Source organism: Eublepharis macularius, chromosome 13 (genome assembly GCF_028583425.1).
Source record: "Eublepharis macularius isolate TG4126 chromosome 13, MPM_Emac_v1.0, whole genome shotgun sequence".
Taxonomy (NCBI): Eukaryota; Metazoa; Chordata; class Lepidosauria; order Squamata; family Eublepharidae; genus Eublepharis; species Eublepharis macularius.
Window position 1 is genome coordinate 46122063 of NC_072802.1, and position 24799 is coordinate 46146861.

At 45.4% G+C, this 24799-nt stretch overlaps 3 protein-coding genes and 1 pseudogene across 5 annotated transcripts; 3 read left to right on the forward strand and 1 right to left on the reverse strand.

The window, feature by feature from the left end:
- The first annotated feature begins 51 nt into the window (after positions 1-51).
- LOC129341531 (glutathione S-transferase theta-1-like) lies at positions 52-6059 on the forward strand. Of its 3 annotated transcripts, none has more exons than XM_054996776.1 (6): positions 52-263; positions 1592-1645; positions 3662-3734; positions 4268-4418; positions 5002-5178; positions 5838-6059. In XM_054996776.1, the coding sequence occupies exons 1-6, from the start codon at positions 152-154 to the stop codon at positions 6036-6038; spliced, it is 768 nt and encodes a 255-aa protein (XP_054852751.1). In that variant the 5' UTR covers positions 52-151; the 3' UTR covers positions 6039-6059. The 3 variants fall into 3 exon arrangements, with proteins under 3 accessions (XP_054852751.1, XP_054852752.1, XP_054852753.1); XM_054996777.1 differs by having other exon boundaries at positions 1592-1618; XM_054996778.1 differs by lacking the exon at positions 1592-1645.
- An 848-nt stretch (positions 6060-6907) lies between these two features.
- LOC129341534 (glutathione S-transferase theta-1-like) lies at positions 6908-14841 on the forward strand. The gene is made up of 5 exons (XM_054996780.1): positions 6908-8322; positions 11557-11644; positions 12249-12399; positions 14309-14485; positions 14612-14841. The coding sequence occupies exons 1-5, from the start codon at positions 8211-8213 to the stop codon at positions 14810-14812; spliced, it is 729 nt and encodes a 242-aa protein (XP_054852755.1). The 5' UTR covers positions 6908-8210; the 3' UTR covers positions 14813-14841.
- Positions 14842-14920: 79 nt separating this feature from the next.
- DDT (D-dopachrome tautomerase) lies at positions 14921-17814 on the forward strand. The gene is made up of 3 exons (XM_054996781.1): positions 14921-15417; positions 16100-16275; positions 17409-17814. The coding sequence occupies exons 1-3, from the start codon at positions 15310-15312 to the stop codon at positions 17479-17481; spliced, it is 357 nt and encodes a 118-aa protein (XP_054852756.1). The 5' UTR covers positions 14921-15309; the 3' UTR covers positions 17482-17814.
- A 1555-nt stretch (positions 17815-19369) lies between these two features.
- On the reverse strand, positions 19370-21646 carry LOC129341533 (tetratricopeptide repeat protein 30A-like; annotated as a pseudogene).
- Between the last annotated feature and the right edge of the window lie 3153 nt (positions 21647-24799).

Genomic DNA, 24799 nt, shown 5'->3' on the forward strand with positions numbered 1-24799 from the left:
CTGGCACTAGCTGGGTTGGCTCCCAGTTTTGCAACTCTTGGTATATAAAGGTTTCTGTTATTCCTGGGAACACCTCCAGCCAAAGCAAATCAGGCTGAGTGTCAGGCTCAGCGCAGTTACTGTGCACTCGCTGTGCCCAGCTGGTTCTACCATGGGGTTGGAGCTCTACCTGGATCTGCTCTCTCAGCCCTGTCGAGCCATCTATATTTTTGCCAAGAAGAACAACATACCCTTTGAGTTCAAGGACGTGGAGGTGTTTAGAGGTGAGAAGAGACAAAACTCATTTGGAGGGAGGGAGGAAGCTAGGCTTCTATCATGATTCTTAGTTTTTCTCCTGGAGAAACTCGGCTTGTGAAATCTCCTAAACTGTGTTGGCTTATTGTTTTGCAATTGCAAAAATCACAAAGGGTCAGCCTTTCATTGCATGTTTTGAGACAGAGTGGGAACTGTACTTCACAACAGGGATTGTTACACAGGTGTTCTGTAACACCTTAAAGAAAAAGCTCACTTCCTCAGATTCATAGAAATGTAAATCCATTGAGCTGAGTTAAATACTCAGCAGAAGGGGTGGGTGGATGTTATTAAAGAAAGGCTGGTGTAAAGCAAAATCAAGTTAAAAGAAATCCCATTAAAAGAGAAATCAGTTCATCGAGAACAGGTGTGAGACACCTTCAACCAACAACAGCAGAGAAGAATAGACATCAAATCTAATGCAGGTAGAAATTAAATAGTAGAAGAAATTAATAATTATAAAGGATGGAACATGGAACTATTAGCACCTGTTATGAGTTGGAAATCCCAGGTCCCTGTTAAGCCCTTGGAGGGAGTGCATTGTCATGAATCTGTTAATTCTTATTCAGCAGTCTAGTGTGGGCTCCCATGTCTGAATGCATTTCTAAAGGAAAACAACAACCTTTAAATCAGACATAGCATGTCAAAAGAGACCAACAGGACTACCTCACTGGAATTATTAACAGTGATCATTGACTCTAGAATGGATGAATTAATCATGAATAAAAGATGTGATATTGTTTGCACCCCAATATTATCTAGCCTGGTAATTGCCTAGCAAGAGATGTTTTGCTTCATATAGCTAGATTGGCTAAATACAGAGAATTTACCCTATCCCAAATGCTTCCATGCAAAGCAATAATGTGGGCCCTGTATTAATTAATTGGAGATCAAAATTCTAGATCAATTCCTCCAGAATCTGCCCCTACCTGCCCAAGTCAGATAACAAGAACTACCAAAATTGGTGTTTATCCTGAGACTAAGATACAGGTGAGTAGAAGTTGGGAATAACAAATGTTGCTGTCTGAAGATAGGTGCCACTTTCTTGTTTCCTGGCAATATGAGCTTTCAGCCAGTGGACCTTCTACTCTGCCACTGGGGAAGGGAACCTGCAGTTATGATCTATGAGTGTGTGTTGTGTTACACAGTACATTTCCTGGCTCTGGTAGGCAAAGCCCGGAAGCTTAAACTCCAGGTTGGGCTCAGTTTTGCCTAGATAAGAAAGGTTTCTGTCTTCAGAACATCTAGCATGGAATGCACATGCCCTTCACATTATGTGTAATTGCATTTGTGTTGTCAGATTCCATCCTGGGGATGAAAGCATCAGGTGAGACGAGCTCAGGATTACAGCCAGGTAACCTGCTTTTTGAGCTCTCCAGAACTCTTCATCAGAAGTGGCTTATCAGCACCTCCGTAACAAGTGCCAACACTGAGGGATATATATATATATATATATATATATATTCAACATGTGCTCTGTGTCACCAGGACTGGTACTGAAACATTCCAGGTAATTTGTGCAAAAGTACAAATTGCAGGAGACAGCCAGGCTAGTAGTCCTTCTGACCCTGATGGAGTGAAAGGACCAAGAAACAATTTCCATGCAGAACAAGCTACATAATGCATGGCTCAACATGCTCTCTTGAACAAGATAGATTGTGGCCCCCAGGTTTATGATGTCTGGGCAAAAGATATGGATGTCAATTCTAGCTAGGACTATGCAGATGGAACATTCTGAATAGTTTTACACAATATGGATCATAAGCAGATTTGCATGCATTTGTTCACGACTGCTGGACATCTTAATTCAGTTCATACTGGCAGATGACATTCCAGGCAAAGCTTCCTTGTAGGAATCTGGCTATGTGCAAAAATGGCCAGACTAATGCAATTTACTGATTGCTGTTTCGTTGAAGGCAAAGGATGATTGCTGCGGGGTAGTGTTTGTTCATCTGCATACTTAATTTCCATGAATTTTGAATTTCTGGTTTAATTTTTTTCCCACTGGCCAGTAAAACTAAAAAAGGAGGACAGTAGGCACTTAGAGTGGTACAAATGTGAAGGGGCAGTGGGCACTTGGAAAGAGGCAGAGTAGAAGTTGCAATACTTCACAGTTAGAGACACACCCTTGCTCAACTGCATTCCCAACATTCCTTAGGAGACACCATGATGTGAATGGTTACTTACAGTTATATAATAGAAGTTCCGCACCAGAATATTCAACACGCAAGGTTCAACGAGCCATGCAGTGTGAGCTTGCTACCACTTTTTAAAGAGGTTGCCTCCAGGCAGGGTGAGGCGCACATTCTCCTCCCATAATAATTGCTCCTGAGCCTGCTGTTTTTTAGCAGAATCCGCCCCCCACCATTTGCTTATGTTTCTATTTGCAGTGTAAATATGGCCTTGCCGAATCCAAAGGGCAGCTGATATTGTGGGGACTATGACCTCTTCCAAAGAAGTTGTTGGAGCCCTGAGGGGAGTTGCAATTTTGCTCATGAGATGAGATTGGCTCCTGATTCCTCCCTCCCCCCCCGCCCCGTGTAAAAGACTAGAGATAAAACATCTCACCCTTGTACCTTGCCTTTTGAGCCATTCCTTTTGACAGAAACCACTCCGGAAAGCTCTAAGCCTCTCATTTAGAATAGTGTCTGTCAATCTCTCTAACACAAGGATCAGTAGCAAGCCAAGATTATCTGAGAGAAACTCAGGGATGCCTGAATTGTCCCTCTTTGCCTGACATACTCCTTTTGGAAAAGATTTGCCTGATATTGAGTTAAAAATGCCTGTTATGGGACTGAGTCTCTCTACATGAAATCTCTTACACGAGGGCACTCCAGTGAAGGGAGACGCAATGTTAGCCAGGAAGAGTAGTTTAAAATCTAAGAATTTCACCTCTCTAGAGACTGCAGAGATTGCTCCTCAAAGGATTTGTTTATTTCATCTTCCTCTCTTCTGAGGGGAGGTGAAATTGACAGTGGGGAGAAAAAGATGAAACAAACAAACCCTCTAAGGAGCAATCTCTGCAGTCTCTACAGAGGTGAAACTGACAAAGCCTTTGGCTCTGTCTTTTTAAACTATGCTTCTCCACTAACAAGCAAAAAAATTGTAGTTCATCCATCTCTGACCCAGTGTTATCGTTTTGACCTTGCTTATAGAAACATTTTTTGCCCAGCCTATTTCCACTGCAGAATCCTCATCTTTCTTGTCAGAGCTGGATGGATTGTCAAAGCCTAGATGGATATTTGGAAATGTACAACTGTTTTATTAGGGCCTCTGACTAAACCCATAAGTGGGTGCACACATGTGCACATTCACGTCTTGCCTCTACTTTGACTCCAGACTGCTGTTTTCCTTCTTCACTTCGTTTTAGAGAGTCTACGCAAGATGAATGTAGTGAAGAAAGTGCCTGTCTTGAGAGATGAGGACTTTTGCTTGTCAGAAGGGTAAGGAGGCCACAGTGCAAGAACTGTTAATAATTTTTGTAAGGTTGCTTCCACATGGCAAATTAATTCTTCCCTGGCTTTCAAATTAGTATGGGTATTTTTGGAGCATTAACATGATATTGTCGCCTGCCTGTCTCCTTTTGTGGTTTCCCCTAGTTCATCCTAGTGGTTCTAATTAACCAGCCAATTTTTCTCCACTGCACAGTGGAGGGTGTTGCACAATTGTGGGGGAGCTACCAAGACAAATGCTCTGTATCTTCATAATACAAATCCTCCAGACTCAAAAGGTGCCATCCTGGTAGTTCAGGACAGCAACAGGATAGTGGGAAAGTGATAGGTGGTTGAGCAACCTGTCTGCAATAACTTCAGTCTCCCTCAATATGCTAACAAGCATTTTTTGGGGGGGGGACTTTAACTGAGCAACTTGTCCATTTAATTGGGCAGCTGATTCCATTTGTTCAGAGAAAAATCCCAGCTATCATCTTATTCCTCTCCTCCCTGGCTTTCGTTGCCTTCCATTACTGTCTTGGTAGCATCGCCATCCTTCTGTATCTGAGCCGAAAGTACAACACCCCAGACCACTGGTACCCATCTGACCTACAGAAACGAGCAAAGGTGGATGAATATCTCTCATGGCACCAGATAAACATCCGATCCAATGCTCCCAAGACAATGTGGATCAAGGTGAGGGATCTGAGAGGTGCTGAATGTGTGGTGGGTTTTTGGAAGAACCTCAGTGGCCTCCACTGTAGCCAGGGTCACGACAGAGGAAAGGCTGAGGTCCTCTCCCCCTTCCATATTCTATGTTTCTTTTTCTTACTGACTTAACCCTTAAGGTTTACTAGACTGGACCGGAATTCTCTTCAGAAATGGAAGTCGTCAATTCATCCCCTCCTTGAGTATCTTCTGCCGTGCCCCTCCTCAGTCCTCACAACAACACCAGTGCTACTCTCTTCCTCCCCATACAGGGTCATTGTTTTCACCATATTATCCACTAGTCCTGCCTAGGTCTCTCACCTTGGCTTCGCCCTAATTCTCTTTTAATGTAGTCTGAGCCTATGGCAGCCACCTCAGCATAGAACTTCATATTATCAATTCAATACTTAGCTCAATTGTCTACCATTTCCCCAGAATGCTTCTTCTGGTTGCCCCTTCTCTCTTCCCTGATGGTATTTATAAATTGAATTCCTTACCAGTGGTACTTTCTATGCTCTACCCCCATTAAGGGGCTCTTACAAAGTTCAAAAAAACTGTCCATTGCACCCAGGTGTTGATACCTCTCTTCACGGGCCAACCACTTCCCTCTGAGAAACTGCAGGAAGTCATGGAGGGGCTGGCAGCTTCCCTGAAGCAGTTGGAAGACATGTTCCTTCAGGACAAGCCCTTCCTTGTGGGTAACGAGATCTCTCTTGCAGACCTGACGGCCATTGTGGAGCTCATGCAGGTAAGGCCTGGTTGATAACCAAATTTAGGCCTAGTTCTTTAGGCAGCAGGGAGCATTGGTTGACTCCAGTCCCAGCTGATGGCACCTTGCAGGCTATGCTGTGGTGTGCTGAGTGTTTGCCAAAGGGTAACCAGTAGATTTTCAAATGATAGAAGCTGTAAGACCCAGACAACAATGAACCACAAGTGGCAGGCAGCTGTGGTGCAGAAAGTGCAGTGCAATGGTCCAAAGTTACTCAAGTGGGTGAGCCAAACCAAGGGCAAGCATGGTAACACAAGAAAGTATATTACTTCCAAAACCCCTTGCTTGCTTTGACTCTATCCACTCTTAATTGTAGAAAGACCTAAGTTGCCCCTTCTGAGCTTTACTTTCTCATGACAAAGACCTGCACTTACATCCCCATGCCAGAATGCAGCATGGGCATAACCTCAGCTGTGATACGATGCCAGGATAGCATCAGATTGAGCCTTGGCAGCAACACCATTGGGTGTTATAGAAAAGGGGCATACTTGCTGTAGGGACATGGAGCCTGAAGACACAGTTACAGTAGCTAGAGGTAGGGTAAAGAGACATCCTTCCACAGGTTTGAAGCTGTTGTCAGGTTTATTCACCCAGTACATTTCAGTGCTGTTCTTGCCACATCTGTCCCCTCTCTGCAGCCTGTTGGAGTGGGGTGCAACATCTTTGAGGACAGGCCCAAGCTAGCAGCATGGCGCAAAAGAGTGGAAGAAGCAATTGGGAAGGAGATCTTCTTACAAGCGCACAAGCTGATCCTGAACATTCAGGAGCTGAGCAACATACAGATCAATCCACAGCTGAAGGCGCAGCTGGGCCCTGTGCTGCTGAAGATGCTGAAATGAATAAAAGTGGTTCAGAAGGAAGAGCTGCTGTGGAATGGTTGTGTCTGCCTAGCTACACAGGGGGTTAGCCATATCCTAAGAGGCTGGCTGTGCATTCATCCCATCAAGCTTAGCTGACATAATCTGAATTCTCAGGAACTCGGAACTCAGGTTTTGCCTGCCACAATTTCACAACAGCCCATCAAGGCAATTAGGGCTGACCCGGGCCCCTTTCATAGCATCAATAATGAAAACTTCTTTAAAAAGCTTCCTGTTTTGCCTTCCACACTCTGGTTTAGCTCCAAAACACTGAAAGCACCGTAAATGATCTGGCAAGGTGCTATTTATCCTTTATGGTTTGCTTGAGCTACGGCAGCCAGCAGTGATTGAAAATAATCTAATTCCAGATGACTACCATGTTAGCATTTGATGCTCTGTCTCAAAGAATATTATGCTGAGAGTAATACTGACTGCTTTGTAGGTGGGTGTAGCTCCAGACAGCAGGGGCAATCTGGCCTGTGACCCTTCCTGCCACATTGAACCCCTTTGTTTACTAGGGGAGACAAAGAACAGGAACCTCTGCAGTTACTTGAGGTGTATCTGAGAGCCAAGCTACAAGTGACGCCTGACACAGGTTGGACACTTGTCATCTTACCTCAAGTTTTGATGGGAAATGTAGGCATCCTGGTCTTAAAGCTTGACTCTCCATTTAATTGAAGTTTACAGAACCCCGCCCCCCAACACCCAGTGGAGAGGAAGGGGGGCGCCCGGTAGAGCCTGACATCTGCACTCCCCTCCTGACCGCATGTTCTCTCTCCCGTAGACTGCAGCTCTGTAAACTTCAATTAAATGGAGAGCCAGGATGCCTACATTTCCCATCAAAACTTGAGGGAAGCTGACAAGTGTGTCAGGCGTCACTTGTAGCTTGGCTCTGAGTGAACATACCAAACTGCTTTCTAGTGACTCAGACCACTGGGTCTAGTACAGCAGCAGCTCACTGTGCATGTGTGGGCACAAGTAGACAGCAATACAGCAGCCAGTAATATGTCACAAGTGTAATCAGCTCTTAAACACTTTGATTTGGATACTAGGGTTTCTGCTCAATCCCTTCTGATTCCACTCTTCATTGTATCACCGTCCCCTGGGGCATTTTTACGCACAGGCCCATAATGCCCATCATAGAGCTTTTTGGTGGGCCTCTCTTCCTTTTTTCACCACTGGATACAGCTCTTTGAAACTGCATATAATAACTGCAGGTGTAGGTGACAAAAATGGCAGTTGACTCCCTCAGATCAAGTTGCTGACAGCTGTGAGGCCTATCCCTTGGCAACATAGGACTCCTGTTCATTAGACGAATCAGTAGCCTAAAATGACGCAAGCTTTTGATTTTCACAGAAATCCTTCAACACAGGCTCCTACTTTCATGCTGTGCTGTTTCTAAAGGCAGGACACACATTTTAAGCAAAAGGCGATCTAGCTAGCAGCCAAGCCAGTCCTGTCTTCACAAGAGTTAAGGTTGCCAATTCCAGCCTTCAGGTTGCCAGCTCCAGAACTTCCTAGGGACATGTAAGCACTGCCTGGGGAAGAGAAAGTTTAGGGCAGGAGCTCAATCTAATTTGTCCTCTGCAGCTGCCATTTCCTCCAGAGGAATAGATCTTTGTAGTTGTAATACCAGGATAACTCCAGGCCCCACCTTGAGCTTAGTAATCCTAACAAAAGATCCATCACAGTGCACAGTGTGGGTCCCCAACAAAAGTGCAACATTTTCCCTTTCTGAAGGGAATGACTGAAGATGATTTTTTCTGGATTTCACTGAAAAAATCAGGTCTTCTGGTGGCAATACATTTCACCTCTCTTTATTTCCTCATCCGTGACCAATTTTATGTTTTCTAATGGTCAAAGCAAAGGCCCTAATCAGACCCTCTTGTTTGCCATGTCCACTTTCCCTCCTCCCAATAAAAAAGATGACCTTAGACTGAGACCTGTGGGGCCAGGAATGACCGTTGCTAAGGTTAAAGGACAACCAGATCAGCAGCATCCACCACACTGTCCTCTGATTGGTTTGTTAGACTCTTTCAGCTCAGGCGGTTTATCTTGCAGGCCAATCAGAAGCTTAGGAACGTGTTTCTGTTGGTCCCGCTGGTGGGGGAAGTCACACAACTGGACTCTTGCGGTTAGCTGCCTCCTGCTGGGATGGTGTTGGAACTCTACTTAGACCTACTCTCCCAGCCCTGCAGGGCAGTCTACATCTTCGCCAAGAAGAACAACATCCCTTTCATGGTGAAAAACATAGAGATGCTTAAAGGTAATCAGGGTGTGTGTGTGTAGGAATCTGAAATGTAACTGTCAGTCTCAGTCCAACCACACCTGCACACAGGTAATGGCTGTTATATTCAGACAGTTAAATCAATTTATTTGTTTAGATATTTGCCCTCAATGAGGTTCAGTTGTGGGAAGGGAGAGAGGTGCAAACAAAAGGCAGGAGTCCAAAGGCAGTTTAGGTAGTAACAAAATTTATTCCAGCATAAGGTTGTTGTTAGAACTCAATCAGATATATGAAGTGTACATTGATAAGTATATATTAAGGCTATAAGCAACAGGGGCAGAGGGGAGGATGTAATATCTTTATAGTTTACAACGGGTATCTCGGGTCTGTTAAAGAAGTAAGATAAAATTATAGGCAATAAACTTTTGAAACCTGTTAGAGGCAGAAGCTGTGGATGTTGGTCTTCTTTTTTGCCAGTTGTCACTGGGATTTATGAAGTCTAATCCTGCATTTTGCTTTCCCTGTGGTCTGTCTTCTCGACCCACCCACACTCTGTGTCACACAACCTGTAAGAGAGCTGAAGGGACTTATACCCCTACCCAGCCCCTCATCATCTCCCTTTGTCATCTGCTAGACACTAACACATAGGTTGAATATCCTCACCTCCATTTCTCTGCCCATTCTACAAGAGCCTTCGCTTCCCTGGATACCAAGCAAGGCTTATTTTTTTTTGCAATTCTCTGCTCCCTGTCCAGACCACGGATCTTACTTCAATAATGCAGTAAGCTATACAGCTTCACTATAGACCCTCTGGCCTTCAGAACAAAGATAATCTTTTGCCCTCCCCTATCAACTAGGGGGAGAATGATAATCCTTACAAAGCTGCTTTCCAGACTGTAGAGCACTGCTTCAAATCCTCTCTGGATTTACTGAATGCCAAGTTTTATTCCCAGATCTCAACTACCTACTACCACGTAAGTGATACTTTGCTACTTCACTGATGAAATTATTAGAACCAGAGTGGCATAGTAGCTAGAATAACAGATAAGGATCTTGGACATTTGGGTTCAAGTTTCCCACTCAATCGTGGAGTTTATTGGAAGATCTGCAGCCAATCATTCTCTCTCAGACTAACCTTTCTCACAGTGTTGTCGTGAGCATAAAATGCTAGAGAATACCACGAATGTTGCTCTGTGCTTCTTGGAGGAAGGGTGGAATTAAAATGAGACAGATAAAGGGCAAAATGGTTATGATGATTAGCTGCCCCAAACGTTGTAAAGAAACTGTTACTAGAGAGGAAGTTCCCATTTGTTTAAAACCATAAAGAGCTAGGAGAGTAAAGAGTGCTATTTACTAACTCTTTTATACCATAAGTTTCTCAAGCTACATGTAGTCCTCCTTCTCAATTCTTCCTCATATGGTACATTGTCAAAGAGCCACAAAGAGACTGACCAAGAGAGAGATCTTGGAGTCATGATAGATAACTCACTAAAAACGTCAGCACAGTGTGCGACTGCCATAAAAAAAGCTAATGCTATGCTAGGGGTTATTAGGAAAGGGATTGAAAACAAATCAGCCGGTATCATAATGCCTCTGTATAAATCGATGGTGAGGCCTCATTTGGAGTACTGTGTACAGTTCTGGTCGCCACACCTTAAAAAAGATATCATAGCACTGGAAAAAGTACAGAGAAGGGCAACTAAAATGATTAAAGGGTTGGAACACTTTCCCTATGAGGAAAGATTGAGGCGCTTGGGGCTCTTTAGCCTGGAGAAAAGACGACTGAGGGGAGACATGATAGAGGTTTACAAGATAATGCACGGGTTAGAGAAGGTCGAGAAAGATGTGTTTTTCTCCCTTTCTCACAATACAAGAACTCGTGGGCACTCTATGAAATTATTGAGCAGTCGGGTTAGAACAGATAGAAGAAAATACTACTTTACACAAAGGGTGATAAACACATGGAATTCGTTGCCACAGGAGGTGGTGGCAGCTACAAGCATTGCCAGCTTCAAGAGGGGACTGGACAAATATATGGAGCAGAGGTCCATCAGTGGCTATTAGCCACAGGAGATAGATGGTATTCTCTTTGTGGGGAGGTGGTGCTCTGTTGTCTTGGTGCTGGAAGGAAGGCAGTGGGAGGGCTTCTGGTGTCCTGGCCTCACTGACAGTCCTTTAGATGGCACTGGATTTCTAGCCACTGTGTGTGACAGAATGTTGGACTGGATGGGCCACTGGCCTGATCCAACATGGCTTTGCTTATGTTCTTATGTTAACACAAGCACAGAAAGGTTGATGGTGGGGAGAAAGCAGAAGATACTGCTTTCATCCCTGGTTGGGAGCTCCCTCAAATATCTGTCTGGCTGCCACTGTATTTTGTTCTCTCATGTTCTCCACCTGTATCCCCTAAAAGTTGAATAGTCTTCAAGTGTCTTGAGCACAGAGCCTTTGGCTAACATCCATTGTCAGTTTTCTGGCTAAAATTAAACTCCTTGATTGTGACTGATGCTTCTTGTTTCGGATTCTCTAAAAGCTTGTAATAACCATATATACATGGTGATGGAGATTGCCAATACCATATAAATCTATAGGATTCATGGGATTAGAATGTCAAATGAAAGCACATTCCACTAAAATAAGTCACCAAGATTATCAGTTATAACTCGAATTGTCATGAGGGCTGGAATCATGATGGTAGCTGAGGGAAAAGCACTTTCTGGGGGGAATCTTCCCATGAGACACTTATCTGTTTTGTGTGGAAGACGACAGCCTGGAACCTGTGTAAATGCAAAGTCCCACAAGAAAATGCTTTAGCCTCACCAGCATCATATTTAAATCAAACCTGAAGTACTAAGTGTAGAATATGTGAGAATTTCTGCTAGCCTTCATCTAATAATTACTTAATTAATCTAATAATTATTTAATTAAGATACCCCACATTCTATGACTAAAATAATCACAACAACATTCAATTTATATACCGCCTTTCAGGACAATTTAATGCGCACTCAGAGCGGTTTACAAAATGTGTTATTATCCTTAGGATAATCACCACGTGAGGTGGGTAGGGCTGAGAGAGCTCAGAGAAGCTGTGATTGGCCCAAGGTTACCCAGCTGGCTTCAAGTGGAAGAGTGGGGAATCAAACCCAGCTCTCCAGATTAGAGTCCCACAGCTCTTAACTACTGCACCAAACTGGCTCTCAAATGTTATAACATTTGTAATGCTATAACATAATGTAATGGTTTTCCCTGGTCTCTTTTATCAACATTTAGGGCAGCAGTTCAGTGAAGAAATTAACAAGGTGAACATCCTAAGGAAAGTACCAGTTCTGAAAGATGGAGATTACACATTAGAGGAAAGGTAACAAGAACATAGAAAAGACACCTCTGCTCTCCCTGTTCCTTTATTATTGCTGTTAATTCACAAAGTGATTTGCAATCTGAATGCTACACACCTCTATCAAGAAGAGTGGGGGCTTCTTTTTAAAAAATAACATTGATTCATGGAGGTAGAAAGTGAAGTCTGTGTGTTTTTAATTTATATTAATAATTTAATTGTTGGCTGTCTAGGAAATATCCAGATTGTACAGAAAAAAACCTTTTCTTGATTGTCAGGGTGAGAAGGCAACTGGGAATCTGCAGTTCTGCCAAAAATACAGTCCCAGTGGACTGATATTTGTTTAGAGGTGTATCTTAGGGTTGTCATCTTTTCAACTGAGCATTGTAGCTGCGTCTTTTACCGCAGCTCCACATGAAGGTGCTAGTAATTGATGTTTATCTCTACAGTGAGAAACTTCATTGGTTAATTCCTGATGGTCAAGTCTCTCAGTAATGCAAAGTTGGCTTAGTATATAATACCAGCAATTCATAGCTGCGTGGTTCTTTTAATGCAAGAACATTAAGGAAAGCCAAAAGCTGGCAAGGCTGTCCGACTTCACCCTCTCACACTAGCTTTTGTCCAACAGCACAGCCATCCTACTATACCTGAGCCGAAAGTACAACACGCCCAGTCATTGGTACCCCCCTGACATGAAGAAACGGGGTCGTGTCGATGAATATTTGGCCTGGCAACTCAGCACCATCCGACCAAGTGCTTCTAAAATCTTATGGCTCAAGGTAAGGTACGCAACCCCCTGGGCATACAGAGGGGAGAAGTCGCTTTGTGATGGCCTTTCAGTGTGCCTGGAATTCCTTCCTCTGTGGCTCAGATGCCTTTGTTGCTAGATGTGGCAGCAACAGGAAAAGCCCCACTATGACTGCTGAACTTCCTGACATCACATATAGCTAGTTATGAAGACCTCTTGTCAGGAAATGGGATGGTAACCTAAAGCTGAGCACCAGCAGTCTGAGCCTTTCAGTAGCTACTGCAGTGGTACCTCATATTATCAGTTTAGTTCTTTTGTCTACTGCTGTAGCACAGTAGTTAAGTGGTTGGGTTGTGAGTCAGCACTCTGCTAGTTTGATTCCCACTACTGCCATGTGCTCAGCGGGTCACCTTGGGTACGCCACTCCTCAGCTCAGCTCAGCTGAGCTCTCCAACTGTATTGCGGGGATGATAACATTGTTTCCCACTCCAAGAGGGCACTAATCCGTCTGTAAGAACAGTATATAAGCAAACTTTTATTATTATCATCTCTCTGGAGTTACCTGATAGAGATTGTGTGCCTTTTAACAACAGGCTGACAGGCAGGAATTTGACTGACACTGTACACTGTTTTTAAATAAACAGAAAATGAGGTGGGAATCTTTGTATAAGAGCGTGCATACAACCAATAGTACTAGAAGTTTAATTGTTTATGGCCAAAGGCCATCACAATACAGAGTTAACTACCAATAACAAAGTAGTAAAGCAGCTGCTATAGAAGGGGAAAAAATGTTACGCTCAATTTGGCTACTGAGACTGGCTGTTTTTGCCAGTATTTGAACAAACCAAACAACTGCTGACCTTCCTACATACCTGTTCAAACTCTAGTGGAATGCCTAAGCTGGTTCTGAACTAATCTACGTCAAATGCTTAGTGCCTTTATCCACATGCTGTCAAATGCAGGCATTTTGAAGAAGAGGTCTTGGGATGTGAAAAGGTCTTTCTGTAAAGATGTCCTTTCATTCTCTGCTTCTAGGAATCTGATGAAGAAAACTTATGCTGAAATCAATATTGTTAGTCCCTTAAGGTACCACTGGACTCCTGTTTTATTTTGCTGCTCCTAGGAGTCTCTCTACATGTTACTAAGGGACACTCAAGTGGAGGATTGTATGTGTACCTTTACTAAAGGTACCTTTACCTTTAGGAGTCTCTCTACATGTTACTAAGTACCTAGGGACACTCAAGTGGAGGATTGTATGTGTACCTTTACTAAAGGTACCTTTACCTTTAGGAGTCTCTCTACATGTTACTAAGTACCTAGGGACACTCAAGTGGAGAATTGTACGTGTAGTCCTCAGATCACATGCAGGCCATTCTCGCTAAATGCACGTGAATGCTGATTTCATGGGAGCTCCCTTTGTGTGACTGAGGGCTACAAGTGACGAATGACACTTGAAGGGCAAGTGAACAGACTCGTGTGTATTCCTCCCTGTTCACTTGCGCTCCATTTGCACTCCACTTGATCACGTGGAACGCAAGTTAACAGGGAGGAATACACAGGAGTCTGTTCACTTGCTGTTCAAGTGCACTTGTAGCTTGGCTCTGCATCTGCAAGTGATTCCAGAGTGCAAAACACCAATTCCACTCTGGTTTTGCTGCAAGAACAAGGACTGTAGGATCCTTTGAACTGCCAATTTGCATTTCTTTAAGGTGTGAGAAAGTGTCAAGATCTGCATTTCAATGAATGGATGTGGGGGAAACTGATACTTTTAACAGTTGAGGAGGAACAGATATCAAACATGTGCATTGGAGCAAATTGAAGTGTGATTGTGCGTTCCGGTGCATGGAAAGTTGGAGGGGGGACAGGCACTTACTGTAGAGAGACTCTAAGTGTAGGCCGGCTATAGCCCAGGATTTTAATAATGTCTTTTCTTGGGGCAGGTGGTGATCCCTCTCTTCTTGGGTCAGCAAATACCCCCTGAGAAACTGCAAGATGCAATCGAAGATCTGACCAATTCCATGCGGAAACTGGAGGAGAAATTCCTGCAAGACAAGCCCTTCATTGTCGGAGCGGAAATTTCCCTGGCGGACCTAGTGGCTATTGTGGAGCTCATGCAGGTAAATGGCGTCGCGCAACAGCCCTCCCCTTTGATGGTCCTGATGGAGGACGGGGTGGGGGGAGCTACTGCTAAGTCCACAGACAGGCAGTCGCTCCCGTCACTCGCCTGCTTCCTCTCTCTCTAGCCCCTGGGAGCTGGCTGGGATATCTTTGAGAGCCACCCGAAACTCCTCGAGTGGCGCAGGAGGGTCGAGGCTGCTGTGGGGAAGGACCTCTTCATGGAAGCGCACGGGCGGATCCTGAACGCCAGCGAGCTGAAGAACATCCGCATCGATCCCCCCCTGCAAGCACAAATGAAGCCCATGCTGCTGAAAATGCTGAAATAAACTGGGCCGCCAGCGGCCTGTCACGCGCACCCTCGCGTTCTCGGCGTCTTTTTCTGCGGCCGGCGGGGCCTGTTGCGTTTCGGGCTCTCTTTGTGTTGCAGACAACCTGCTTTTGTCCCAAGCGAAAGAAATCGGCCGGCCCTCATACACAAATACCCCCTGCAGATTAAATGCAGGCACAATTTAGATTTTGCGCAATCTTTTTCAGAATACAACCGTGCCATTTCGCAAACAAACGAGTTGCAACAGAAATGTTTTTTTTCCCGGGGAGTGTGTTCTTTGGAAGGCAGAGCGGAGGCGGCCTTTGCGCAACGTAGAGCAGCAGCCGAGCTTTGCCCGCGCTGCCCCATTGCACGAGTCCCCGCCGAGAGCCAATTCCATTTCTCCCCGGCGGAGCACGCTGCGAGCACCGCCTCCCGAGCTCCCTGCGCCGCTCCTCCCCCAGAACTCTGCTCGCCGCCCGGGTAGTGCCTATTCCGGCCGCTTTAGGAACAACGATGCCCTTCGTGGAGTTGCAGACTAGCCTGCAGGCCCGGCAGTTGCCCTGCGACCTGCTAGCCAAGCTGTGCTCAGCGGTCGCCTCTATCCTGAACAAGCCCGTGGAGGTGAGCGGGGATAAGTGGCGAAATGCCGCGGGCAGGCGGGTGACCTCCAGCGGGCGCCGCTCCAGAGGTCCACGCAAAAGGCAGCGGGCATCCAAACGAGCCCCGCCGTGCACGTGAGCGGCTGGAGGGCAGCCGGCCTCTAGCTGGAAACGACCTACTGGGCAGAGCCTGAATACCCCCTCTGGATAGACATGAGACTTGTCCCAGGCGCCGGTTGTGCCACGTAGGCTGCCAACCTCCAAGTGGGACCTGAGACCTCCCTGCATGTCAGCTGGTCTCCAGAGTATAGAGATCAGTTCAGGTCTGCTTTGGAGGGTGGCCTCTATGGCATTATCCCCACCGAGGTCCTTCCACTTTCCAAACCCCGCCCCAAGGCTCCACCCCAGATCTCCAGGAATTTCCCAGCCTGGAGTCGGCAACTACAAGTAGTGCAGGTCTGACCCCTCTGCACGTGGTTAAGGAGGGGTTGGGCAGCTCCCCCTATGGGAATTTTTGTCCCCCACTTTCTGCTTGGCAAGCTGGTATGGTGGGCAGCTGGAGGACCTGGCTACTCTGAGAGAGGGCCTGCTTCTTCTTGGAAGGCGGGGAGGCAGCAGGAAGTTTCCCATCACCTTCTGGGCAGCTGCCTGGGTCCTGTGTAACTGTCTGCTTCTTTTTACTCCGTTTTTTGGATGCGTGGCAGAGGGTGAACATCACCGTGAAGAGCGACCTGCCCATGGTGCTCAGTGGCTCCCAGGAGCCTTGTGCTGTGCTGGTCGTGTCTTCCTTGGAAGTGGTGGGATCTGCCGAGCAGAACAAGGAGCACAGCGCAAAGTTTTTTGAGTTCCTCACCAAGGAACTGAGTCTTGGTGCTGACAGGTAAGCCTTACAGATACGAAGACTGGAGGATGAACCAGAGAAATTGCGGGGAGGGCAACCCCCCATTTTTCAAATAGGAAAAAAATGGAACGTTGAGGGAGTTCTGCAAAAGCTGCTGTGAAAGATGTTCTCTTGTGGAATGGCAGAGCTTTGCTCACTCAAAATATGTGGTACTAAAACTTTTATGTAAGATAATCCATAGCATTGTATAAGGATGATTCCTGTGTATACTGTTGATGTATTCAACACATTTTCAAAGATATATATTCATTGCTTAAATGTGACTATTGTCCACAATCAGTATGCTATAATAGGGATAATACATTATTGGGGAGTTCAGTGTTACAAAGTTTACGATGGTCAAATATGCTGTTGGGTCTACTGGTGTGTGTCCGTGTCCTGTGGTCTGCTTTGTGTAATGTGAAGGCTGCAATCAGATGTTGCTAAGGAAATCCTTGTTGTATCTAGCAACCTATTTTCTGCTTGCTTGAGGCATGTTGCTTGCAACAGAACGTCTAAATGTTTGTTTATGCAATAATGGTAACTTATAATGTAGTTAGTGCATTTTCAAAGTGGTACATTGAAAATGTTCATAATTATGTAAGAATCCTGCAAGGCCTGCTGCTGCTGCTTGTACAATGACCTGTGGACCATAGAAAACAAAAGGAAGACAAGGGGTAATCTTAAACTTCAAGACTGAGCTAGTTTATTTATGCCCTAGTTGATGTTTGTCCATGTGGGCAAGAAATATATGGGGTGGGTGAGCGCTGCTAGAGTGTGAACAGATCCTAGTTCCTTGGGTCCCGTGCAGGCAGCCTGGAGGGGAATGTGTGTTAGAATAGTTCTTTGCCCCCCTTCCACATTTTGAGCATTCCTCTCAGGCATTCCCTTATCCCAGGCAAGCTGAGTTACAAAATAAGTTCCAGAATTCAGAAGGGGCAAAAGGCCAGGCTGTGTCCGCAGTAAGATAGCCAAATCAAAGGGAAGCACCCAAACAGTTCACAGCACAAGGGAAATCAAGTGCATAACTGAGACAGCTCCATCAACAGGCCCAGTTGGCATTGTTCTTTGGTCATAGAGCAAAGAGTTGTACTTCGGCCATCTAAAATAACTTCTACTTTTTCCCCTTGAAGGATCATCATTCTGTTTCATCCACTGGAACGCTGGCAAATCGGCAAGAATGGGACTGTTGTGAGTTTCCTGTGAAGTGTCCAAAATTCTGTCAAGTCATCTCTCAGGCCAAGGCCATAAACTCTACTCTGCAGGACCTCCTGGTGGCTACAGCTTCTCTTTTGCTTTGAAATAAATTCAGGTTCCAGTTTACCTGCCAAAGTGGTAAGACTGGAAGTAACCTCCTGAAGATCTCTCTCTGCGTGTGTCTGCTCACCTGCCATCCAAACTTCGCACTACTCTTCATTGTATATGTTTTGTGTGCCTTTATTTTGTAGGGCCAACATTTCACCTTCGTAACCTACAATCTGCTGATATGCTGTTTGCTTGGTGACCAGTAAAGGCAAACCACATTCTGTTAACGATTAACTTGGCAATTAACTGTTTGCTTCAATTTTTTTAACGCTGGCATAATGTTTGATGTGGCTCAATTTCTTGCTCAGCTTGGCTAGACTTGGAAGTATGAAGCTGAGAGCATCGTGATTGGAAGGACCAGATGAGTTAAGCGTTGTAAGCCCTGGTGAAAACAAGTCCATGCACTGAACAATTAGCACAAAGTGGAGATCACGTGTATCTGAAGCATCGTGGCTAGCATGCACTTCCCCTTGGTGCGTTTCCAGTACACATCGTTGGAAAAGAGTTTTAAAAAGATATTTTACAAACAGCTTCTTAAAAGCAATTAATTAGTAGCAATAATTCAATCTTCTAGAATTGTGAATTGATTATTATGACAGACAGGAGGCTGTCCTGCCCCTGAAAGGTAGAACAGCCACTCAGCTGTTCCATCGGTGAGTCTATGGGAGTGCTGCCTCAGCATCCAGTCACCTTTCAGAGGAGGGATGGCATGTTGGAGGGAAATGCAGCTGCAATTAAGTACAAGGTTGCCTGATATTGTGGCAGAGGGGTTTGATTCTGCCTCTGGGAGAGGACAGAGTTGTGAGGTGTATCTCTGGTGATGAGCAATCTTCGTATCTTTTAATCTGACTCATTATTATTATTAATTAAATTTCTAACTCGCCCTTCCTGCAAGTGGGCTCAGGGCGAGGCACAACAGATTATAAAACTATAATACAAATATTAAAACCATAAAACAGTTCATCATAAAATCAACAAACAGATAATGGGAAAGGGCAGGCTAGTGTGAAAGGTTCCCATCTGGTGGCTGGTCAGTGAAAGCCTGTTTGTACTTGAAAGTGTTAAGGGGAATTAAAATCGCAATCCGAAGCCATAGCAATCTTAAATTTATGTGCCTCAACCAGGTTTCTCCTTTGAAAATTGGTAGACCTGGGCTGCCAATCTGTTCTTTAAAAATAACTTGTACATAAAATAAATCTTCATAATTGGGCCACGCCAGTTGATTGAGACTAGTTACCACTGCATAGCATGACCTGTCTAAGGTACAACTACATTCTAATTTGGTCAGCTTCAGCCTTCTCCTTTTCCCCACCAGACTTCCAACAATTTAGGGTCCCTCCCTTGCATACTTCTCATGCTGAGGGTAGGTCTTCATGGCAAGGTTTTCACTGGGAAGATGCCAGTACAAAGGATGTGGAGGGCTTCTGGTTGTGTGGCGGCTTACTGCTTCAGGGCACATGATCAAGGAGGGAACTTTGCATGTTTATGGCTCCAGAGGCTGGATGGTTGCCTTAGTGGGATGGGCAAAAAGCCATTTGTATCCACTTTCCCAGGGTATTGGTCACGCATGACATCTCCAAACCCTGACCTCTGCCTATCATTGGCAGAGGCAGGATGGTGATCTTTGTGATGAAAAATACAAATATTTAATTACTGGAAAACACTGTTACACTTTTCCTCTGTATCAGAATGATGATCTTTCTTTTCACTTAGCTAATTTCAATAGAACAACAATAATAATAAATTTTCTTTTGGGTCAGAGTAATAATGAATCTCTCCCCGAACAGATATACATAAACCAGACATGGCACCTAAAAAAAAAGAAGAGAGAAGCAGTTTATTACTTTATATCTTTGACCTTTGTGATACTTACCTTCTGGATGGTCTTCTCACTTCATTTCTCCAGCTGCACTTACAAAAAGAAAAAATTACATCACTCTCAAGTATTTATCGACTGTATTTCTTGCACTGTGCAGCTTTAAGCATTTTTGCCTGGCGGCTATACAAAACTTTCTTCTTGTTGTTTACATCTTGTTTATAGGAATAGTCTGTATTTATGATATATTTATTCATACTTGTTAACGTATTTAACTTACTAGAGAGCACTTGCCACTTTACTATTCATTAAACTCTCAAAAAAATTCCATTGGGTTATTTTCCCTCCAATTGTGGGTTCCCACTTTTTGTTTTAGTTTAACTTTGGAGGTGTCTCTGTTTTTGTATCCTGCACGTGTTTTCCCGTAGCGACAGGAAACATCTTTTAGCATAATACCAAGTGTCTGTGCCCAGCTTTTTGTTATAAGGGTTCAGGCTCTTAATAGCCCTTGAGATGCCAAAGTTCCCTTTGGTACAGTGTACAGTGTCCCAAGGACTAGGTTGACAATGCCAAGGTGACAGAGCTTCTTATAAGGCTCCTGGTAAGAGAGCTGGTCGTCCCCCTGCTCAGTCTTCCTCATGAGCTCCTCTTCCCCTTCATTGTAGCTAGTCAAGATGCAAGCAACAAAAAGGTTGGCCAGTACAATGGCACTGACCTGCGGAAGGTTATCATAGTACTTCTTGACAATAGGCTCATAGAAATCAATTGCCTCTTTGTATTTCTCTTGCATGAACATCACATGAGCCACATTAAGTGTCCATGTATCATGATCCTTGCAGAACCCCACCAACTTGTGGAACATCTTCTCCAGCATGGGATAATTCTCCATGTCCCAGTAAATCTTGGCCTGGGCCATGAAGACAGGGATGTATTTTTCCATCGTCTCATCGTACCCACTAAGTGTCTTTCTTATAGCCTCTTCATCTTCATTCTTTTTAGCCTTCTGCGCCTCCTTGGTAAGCTGCTTCGGTTGCGCATTGAGAGCTCCCACCAGCTCATCAAGCTTGTGAAAAGCCGGTGATCATGGCATTCAAAAAACAGTACAGATAAAATGTGAGCAGTTTATAGGTCAGATGAGCATTCTCTGCCAGTACGCCTGCAGCCAGGTCATAGTACTGGTGTTTGCAGTAGAGAAGCAGCAGGTTCCCAAACATCTCTAGTGGGCAGGGGTTCTGCTACATAAGGTACCGCAGCTTTTCAAACCCTTCAGTGGGCCATATATCCATGTGCATCAGCAGCTGGTTATGTAAGGTCATTGGGTCCAGCTTTTTCTCAGCCCTGGGTGGCATGTCCATGAGTGCATCCTGAGCTGCCTGCAGGTTGCCTAGCTGGTACTCAATGGCAGCTTTGACGGTGACAGCCTCCACCAGCACAGTGCAATGCAGAAGCAGCATGTTGCCCACACTGTGGACGTCCAAGCTCTCCATGTTCGTGCCCACACTCAGCTCTGGGTGCTGCTGCATGCCACAGGCAATGATCTCCACGGAGTGCTGTAAGGCCAGAGAAGAATGCTTAGTGGCATAGCAGCAGAGCACCATGTCACACGACAGCTCAGGGCTGTAGCCCAGCACCTTCACAACAGATGTGAACTTACGGCACGCCTCTGTGTGCTGCCCTTTGCAATACAGTAGGCAGCCCATGTTCACCTCCACGTCCAGTACCTCTGAAGGGTTTTTTCTGGCCATGGTATTAGCTTCCATGGCGCTCGACTGCTGGAGCTCCACCCGAGCCCTGGCAGTGGACAGGTCACCCTGCGCATAGTGGAGGGCCACCTGGAGGTGCAGGGCCTGGCTCTGGAATGCGGGGACATCAAGGAGGAGAGCTGCGACAGCGCAAACGCCTCCAAGGTCAGCCCAGTCCTGACCACAAAGTCACTACCACAAAGTCCTGCAACTGTTAGTAGCAGTAGCCCAGCAAGGACAGCATGGCCTATGGGCGGCAATTTCTCTGCTTCCTCACCACCTCTGTGAAGCGCCCGACCTGGATCAGGCCGTAAATGACCGCTGTGAACTCACCATCGGCAATGGCAGCCCCCACTGATGCCCTCCTGGCTCCAGGCCTCAACTGTCTCGTGTTGCCTAGGCACCAGCCGCTGTCAGCCACGCCTCCAACCAGCATCCGTCTCTGTGGCAACAACAAGAAAGTGGAAGTATGTCATTCCTTGCAGCCCATCCCTGCCTTTGAAGGAACTTCAGGATAACCAGAAATTAAAATTTGTCATAGTGTGCAGCATGATTATATATCCCAGAATTCAGTGGGCCCTAAGTCAGGCCACTTTGCATTCTGGGATATGTAGTTTCTTCTGGAGAGTTTCTAAAATGCCCTGAAGTTGTATCTACTGTTGCAGAAAGGGGAGGAAATTGTTCCTGGGACCTTTGGGCTCTTGGGAGCATTAGGCGTTCTGCTTGCTCCGTCTTCTGCCTGCTTTCCCAAGTTGGATGGGGGAGAGAAGGAATTTTGGCAGACTGAGCCCTCAGACAGAGGACTGTGATAGACTGAGAAGTCACTGCTCATAGGAGACAATGAGGAAATTCTGGGCTTTTCTTCCATTCTACCCCCACCCCAGCTGATCTAAAACAATCATAGCCCTGCCAGGAAACTTGGGTTCAAGGTAAACAGCAATAAAACCAATACTCCACACACAGAGATACCCGTAAAAGGGAATGTATTGAAAGGAATGACAGGATTGCCCATTGGAAATAATGGGAGATGCATGACGGTCCATTGGGGATAATGGGAGCCAGGAATGCCAATTTACTTGCATGGGCTCCATTAAACTACATTACGGCGCCAAAAAAAGTTGCAAAAAAATGCAGAATGGATTTTCCATAAAGGTCTCTGGGCCCAGATAGACTACTCTAGGACAGGAATGACAGCACTGAGCGTGCAATGATTGTCCCTAGCTATACAGAATCTATGCTCTGGGACCAGAATGACAGCCCCCAGAGTAGAATGACAGTCCCTAGGAATAGAGAAAGTGCTCTGGGACTGGAATGACATGTTGCAGAGTAGAATGACAGTCCCTAGGAACAAAATCAGTTCTCTGGGACTGGAATGACAGGTCACAGAATGGAATAACAGCCCCTAGGAATAGGCTCACTGCTCTGGAACTGGAATGATAGCCCTCGGAGTGGAATGACTGCCTTTGGGAGTAGCAGGGGTGTTCTGGGACTGGAATGAGCTCTCTTAAGCAGTACACATGCTTTTTAAAACCAGCCAATGAATCTTTCCTTAACCCATTTGGGTCTTTCAGGTGGTAATACCTTTTAAGTACCATGGTGGGTGTTTACATCCACAATGGAAATTTGATCCTTTTGATATCCATCTCTACTGATCAAAGTGGCAATCAAGCTGGTGTTTCAGTTCAGGGGAGCAGGCACAATATACATAAATCACACTTTTGTTTGATAGCACAGGTGGCAGTGTGATTATTCTACTTTCATCAAGATCTTTTCTCAGAATCAGAAGCACTTCATTCATAGTAAGCTGGGTCCTCTGATCAGTAATGTATGACTTGCATTCTAAATGCACATCCATGTGTAGCCAAGTTGCCAATTCAGTTGGACAGAAGTACAGCAACCTCAGAGCACCAATCTTTATTGTAAAACACTATCAAATAGATGACCAAAGAACTTCTAGCCAGACCTTAGAGGAAACTTTTTAATCAGTTTACTTTCCGTTTCTGATTCCCTAATTGGTTTAGCCCAGAAGGGGCCAAAGTGAACGTATGGAGTTCAGCCTACCAGCTGAAATGCAATAGCACTAGATGAAACTCCATATGTTCACTTCTGACTGTACATTTGAGATCTGATTGGCTGTGCAGATTTGTGAACTCATTCCTTTGGCATCAGCTGCCACCACATTACAAGGATCTTCACTGTGTGACTGAAGGTACACTGGGGCCATCACTTCCTGGCTGGCCCCACCTGCTGCAGCAGTCATTCTGAGTCTGCATCCACCATGGTGTGTCAGAATTACAAAGGTGCTTGCAGGCTCAAAAACGTTGGGGACCCCTGAACTAGAATATGAGATGGGATTTTTCTGAGAGACTATGGAGGGGTGCTTTGAGTTAGTGGGCAACAGAGTGGGCAAAAGTGGGCAAGGAACTCAGGCAGGATGTGATACGTAATGGGAACATGGAGGTATGGAAGGCTGCAGAATTGGACACTGGAATTGGAAAGTGAACATGGGCAAGATTTATACTTGAAAATAGATGAGGTGACTGATACCAACTTCAGGAATTTGTAAGGAAACTGAGGAACTGACAGGATAGTTATTGAAGTGGAACTGATTTGGCGATAACTGCAAACATTCCAGAAACATCAATTAAAATGAAAAGTATTTAATTCTATTCTACAGTTTGTGATTCTAGGTGCAAAGCACTGACTCTACTCCCAGGAGCTGTCATTCCACTCTGGGAGTTATTCTACTGCTAGGGACTGACATTCCACTCGCAACCTGCCATTCTAGTCCCAGAGCACAGATTCTGTTCCCAGGGGCTGACAGTCCACTCTGGGGGGCTGTCATTCCCATTCCAGAACACATCTACTACTCACAGGGGCTTTCATTCCTCTCTAAGACCAGTCATTCTGGTCCTAGAGCACAGCGCTTTGAGGGGGCTAACATTTCATTTCCAGAACACATCTGCTACTTCCAGGGACTGTCGTGCCACTCTGAGGGCTGTCATTCCAGTCCCAGAACACTTCTACTCTCAGGGACTCTCATTGCACTCTGAGACCTGTCATTCCAGTCCAAGAGCATGGGTTCTATAGCTTGGGGCTGTCATTCCACTCCAGGGGCTGCCATTCCAGTCCCAGAGTAATCTATCTGGACCCAGAGACTTTTATAGACTATGCAAGTAAATTGGCAATCCTGGCTCCCACTATCTCGAATGGGCCTTCAAGCATCTCTCATTATCTCCAGTGGGCAATCCTGTCATTCCTCTTAGCATGAATCTGCCTGGAAGACCAGTATATTAGCCCAGGTATTAGTAGTAGTAGTAGTAGCATACAATGCCATACCAGTCCAAACCTCCAAAGCAGCCATTTTTTCCAGCGGAACTGACCTCTATAAAGCTGGAGATCAGTTATAATTCTGGGAGATCTCCAGCCGCCACCTGGAGGCTGGCAACCTTACCGGCGGCCACCAGGAACAAAGCACATTGACAGATGCGTTTTTGGCAGGAAAACTTAGATCTATCCGCGCGCGCACACCTCCCAGACTCCCACCTTCCTATTGCTTAGCGTGCGACCCAATCAGAAGACTTTTTTTTGGTTCGTCTGCGGAAGTTCCCGGGTTCTCTCCTTCCTCTCGGAAGCTCGTTCCTTTACATCCCCACCCCAC